General features: G+C 39.7%; 1 protein-coding gene across 1 annotated transcript in view; it reads left to right on the forward strand.

The window, feature by feature from the left end:
• The window catches only part of LOC119430440 (disks large homolog 5), a 7266-nt gene extending 2411 nt beyond the window's left edge, over nt 1-4855 (forward strand). The window contains exons 2-10 of the mRNA XM_037697850.1: nt 194-401; nt 1129-1277; nt 1881-2051; nt 2925-3115; nt 3188-3331; nt 3497-3624; nt 3846-3955; nt 4283-4392; nt 4552-4855. Of these exons, the coding sequence (XP_037553778.1) occupies nt 194-401; nt 1129-1277; nt 1881-2051; nt 2925-3115; nt 3188-3331; nt 3497-3624; nt 3846-3955; nt 4283-4392; nt 4552-4655 (1315 nt within the window). The 3' untranslated portion in view covers nt 4656-4855. The remainder of the gene's footprint in view (nt 1-193; nt 402-1128; nt 1278-1880; nt 2052-2924; nt 3116-3187; nt 3332-3496; nt 3625-3845; nt 3956-4282; nt 4393-4551) is intronic.
• Nucleotides 4856-5152: the final 297 nt, after the last annotated feature.

The raw sequence follows: 5152 nt of genomic DNA on the forward strand, positions 1-5152 counted from the left end.
TATATATATATATATATATGTATATACATACATACACACACCAAAATAAATTACTACTTGGACTACTAGTCCTACTTAGTGGTTTTTCACTTATCGTGGGGCTTCAGGGTACGGATCCCCCGCGATAAACCAGGGACTACTGTATACTTATTAAGAAATAAGAAATAGTACTATGTATATTTCTTGACGACAGTACCGGACATTTCTCTGCCTCCAGAATGCCATCAGAGGGCAGCAGGAAGATGGGGGAGCCTCGGCTTGTGACGGTGCGAAGACCCGGGGTGGAAGTGGGAGTCATGCTCTGTGGGGGCAACCTGCAGGGTGTCTACATAGAGAGTCTGGATGAGGACAGTCCTGCCAGAGGCCCTGATGGGCTGCTTCCTGGGGACCTCATCCTGGAGGTACCAACTTAAGTTTATAAAAAAGAGCAGCCACACATAAACACAATCTTATTTCCTTTTGCCATTTATTTGTGACATTTTAATTTCATAAATATGAACACAAAACTGCAGCAAACCAACAGTGTATGCTGCTTGATGACATGGTAACAGTTTATTTTCTCATGTGGACAATTTGGAAGTTAAATCAACATTTTTTTTTTAATTTTAAACAAAGTTATATGAGTATAGTCTCACTTTTTAAAGTTTGTTTTCTTCTTCTCTTAAAAAGATTTCTTTTCTGGTGCTGCTTTAAACTTGATAGCTGGCAGTGGATGCTGGCATTTTCCTTCATGTCATTATGCTTCATTGATCTCGTCAGTCTCCCTTCACGCTTGTAATCTTTCTAGGAGCCCACAAATTCATGATAGGCATTCCACGACATGTTCCTACTTTAACTTTCTGTCGCAACGAGTCTGCTGTCTGAAATGCCATGCAGCTGGGCTGTACAGCTTCAGCGTGTCCGTCAATCTTCCTGTTTGTTTTCTCCCCCTCGTACATGGCACAAATCAATACTGCAACACTTTAATTGCGCTGAAAGCTTGGAGAAAACGTAGCTCTTTACTTGCAGAGCCTTCACAGCCAGGCCAAATTATTGCAGAGTGTAAACCTTGATCAACTCTTCTTCTGACATCATTTACGATGTGCTTTGTTGTTACATTTCTTTATTTCCTCCTTTTTGTTCCCCCAGTACAACTCGGTGAATATGAAGAATAAGACTGCAGAAGAAGTGTACGTTGAAATGCTGAAGCCTGCGGAGACGGTCACCTTAAAGGTGCAGCATCGCCTCGATGACTTCAGCTTGATCAAAGATGTTCCCGGAGATGGCTTTTACATTAGGTATGCACACATATGTCTCAACCAGTTAAACATGAAGTCATTCTCTGATTCTTTTCTTGGTTAACCGCTGTAAAAAGACTTGAGTTGTTCCATGGCAGATTCAGCTCTCCATCATTCTATATATAGGCTCATCACCAGAGAGCCCTTTGGACAAGCTGGGCTCCTTCTCATCCAACCAATTATGTCTCAGATCCACTGCGTGACTACAGAGATACTAATCACGCCACAAAATTAGGTTATCTAATCCCTTTTTGTTCTGTGTGTTTTTCCAGGTCATTGGAACTACATTATACATGACTGGAGAATTAGGCTCTAAAATAGTTAGGTTTTATTGATGGGAGCGTGACGGAGTTTGTTGCTGCAGCTGCTGCAGTCACTTGTCTTATAGGCAGACATGTTTTTGGCGTCATCTGCAGTAAATACACTCAGCTTGCCTAGATGTCAGATTAGCCACTTGGGAATAATTTACAAGGCTCTAGCAAGAGAAAAAAAAACATACTTTGTTCAAAACCTCACCTCCTCTCTCATTTTTATCAACTTCATTCTCCGTGCGGCCCTTCTTTTAAAAACTATCCATTTATATTTGTTTCTCCCTCTCAACAGAGCACTTTACGACAGGACGGGGGAGGCTGAAGGCGACCTCAGTTTTAAAAAGGATGACATCCTTTATGTGGATGACTCTTTACCAAAGGGCAGCTTTGGGACCTGGATGGCGTGGCAGCTAGATGAGAACGCACAGCAGATCCAGAGAGGACAGATCCCCAGCAAGTACATGTGGGTGGAAATATTGTGCACAGCTTTACACATGCATGAGCTCGAAGACAGTTGATAACAGTTGTAAAAACCCTCTAGGTCAGGGGTCTGCAACCTTTACGATCGAAAGAGCCATTTTTACACCTAATTTTACTAAATTAAAAATGTCCAGAGCCGCAACAACCTGCTAACTGTGATTATCAACTGGTGGCCCATGGGCCACTTTAGGCTTGTTGGAGGTGGCTTTTGTCCCCAGTAAAAATATCAATAAATTAAAAAAAATCATTACATATTTTCAGCTTTAACATCATTTAAGACAAATGAAAAGACCAGATTCTTGTAAAGAGGGGGGAGAAAAAAAAAACTATGCAGACCTATGTGATTTTTTTTATTATTGTGAAAAAAATATTTAGTGGAGAAAAAATAAAGCATAAAGTTAGTATTAAAAAAAGCTTACAAACCATTAAAAAAAACAAAAAACAAAGTTAGTATGTTTTAATCCTTGTACTAGTTCCAGCATTCAGATATTTGCAAAGGAAATGACAGGAAAACAGCTAAAACTAGTATTTTGTTGTTGTTGTTGTTTGTATAACAACCAATAAAATTCAGTTTTATGTCAGTTTTGGTCAAAGCTTGAAAGAGCCGCTGCAGAGGGGCCAAAGAGCTGCATGTGGCTCCAGAGCCGCATGTTGCAGACCCCTGCTGTAGGTCATATATCATATATGATGCATTTGACTTCTATGTATATATTATACTGTGTTGTTGTCCTTATCTTCTGAAGGCAATGTGTGAAGACTGTTGTTCCTCAGAACTCATCCTCAACACACTGATCCACACATGGACTTCTCTGTGTGGATCACAGGACTTTAAATACGTTTGCCGTTTGTGTGACAGGATGGACCAAGAGTTTTATCGCAGACACAGTGTGACAGAAATGAAGGAAGATTCCAGTAAGACTCTCTCTGCAGCAGCCCGCAGATCCTTTTTCAGGAGGAAACCCAAACACAAACGCAGCAGCTCCAAAGACAGTAAAGAGATGGTGGCTCTGGACACCATCAGCACCGATTCCATCCCTTTCTTTGATGGTAAGAAGAAAGCTGTTGATCTTATGGGTAGACTTGGCAACTAGCATCAAATTTATCCTGTGTCTTTGTTAGATTGTGTGAGCCTGGCGTATCAGCGGGTCCAGAAGGTGGACTGCACCTCTCCTCGACCGGTGCTCGTACTCGGGCCTCTTTCTGACCCGGTGAAGGAGATGCTGGTTAAAGAGTCTCCTGGGAAGTTCTGCAGATGTGTGCTGGGTGAGTTTAACTCGAGGCAATCTATAATCCTAATATTTCTACACTTAAAGTTTGCTTTATCTAAAGTATGATGATGAAATCTGTTTACTTCACAATCTTGGGATGTTATATTTTGTTTAATGTCACACATTTTTCACTCTTGCACTGTTTGTGCCCCACCTGCAGAGGTGATGAAGGCTTCCCAGCAAGCCATCGAGCGCGGTGTCAAAGATTGCCTCTTTATCGACTACAAGCGCAGGAGTGGACATTTTGACGTGACCACCGTAGCGTCGATAAAAGAAATAACAGATAAGGTATTCATCAGTTCCCTTTCTGTCTCGTCAGATTTTATCAGGAAATGGCTTTGGTCTTGTCTTTAATCTCTGCATTTGCTCAATATGAGTCATCACGATTGCTGCTTTTTAGACTTAGATAAGACCAAATGAAGAATAAGAATTCTGTTTATAACCTCAAATGTTAAAGGTTTGGATAAAAGTGATTTTATTTTTTAATCTTGTAATTGTTTTGAATACAGGGCTGTCACTGTTTGCTTGACATTGCTCCGCACGCTATTGAAAGGCTGCACAGCGTTCACATTTATCCCATTGTCGTCTTCATCCGCTACAAAAATGCCAAGCAGATAAAGTAAGTAGCAACATGTTTTTAATCTAATTTAAGGAAAAATGATCATGGCAGTGTCTTGGTAGTGTAGTATTCCTGTGCTGGAAAAGTTTTTACACTTAACTATTTGGTCACAAATGCTTTGTTTTCCTCCAAGCACAAACGTATAAATAATTGTCTCAAGAACAAAATGAGGACCTCAGTTAAACAGATATATTTACGAGTTATGTTTTACAATCTATAAATCTATAAATGATTTGACGTTTTACAGAAGAGAATCAAACAAAAAGAAACAAATTACAGTTGCCCACTGGTGTTTTGGACTGAATAAATGTTTTGTGTCGTTCACAGGGAGCAGAAGGATCCCATTTATCTGCGGGACAAAGTTTCTCAAAAGCATTCCAAGGAGCAGTTTGAAAGTGCGCAAAAGATAGAGCAAGAGTACAGCAAGTTTTTCACAGGTTTGTTTGCAATCAAGTTCCTCTGCAAATAAAAAAACCTCAAACCTATCGGTGATACTGTAATACCCCTTTTATTAGGTTTTTCACAACACACGCACACACATATTTTATCTTTCCAGTGTGATTTATGCTTCCAACAAGTCATTTCTTTCTTTTCAGGTATTGTCCAAGGCGGCACCCTCCAATATATTTGCACTCAGATCATCACTATAGTTGATCAAGAACAAAGTAAGGTCCTGTGGACTCCACTTGGCTGCCCCTAGAGGAAACCGGCTGTCACTACAGTGAGCTCTGGCTCTCACCTCCATTCCCCAAACACTAAATGACTCCTTCACACTACACCGATAGGTACACTACATTGAGCTAGTTGTGTAAATTATTGCTATATGTTTTTTAATTTTGTCATTGTTCTGATTGCAATCAGTTTCCTTTATATGCCATGTACTCTGGAGCAGGTTGGTAGCAGTGGATATTATTGTTGTAAGTTTAATCAGTCTTCCCTAAGGATTTCTGGTGGTGTATTTGTAATGCTGCGTTTACAGTCACAAGATAAGTCTGAATATTGATGTTCAATATTTGTTTGAATGTGTGTTTCACCCTCTTATGAAGTTCCCCCTTCTACCAAATATTTGTGCTTTCCCTGCATTTTTATCCATTTGATGACTGACAACTAATTGTGTACTTTTCTTCACACACACACACACACATATATATATATATATATATATATATATATATATATATATTTTATATTTTATAT

This window comes from Nematolebias whitei, chromosome 1 (genome assembly GCF_014905685.2).
Source record: "Nematolebias whitei isolate Nwh7 chromosome 1, NemWhi1, whole genome shotgun sequence".
Classification (NCBI taxonomy): domain Eukaryota; kingdom Metazoa; phylum Chordata; class Actinopteri; order Cyprinodontiformes; family Rivulidae; genus Nematolebias; species Nematolebias whitei.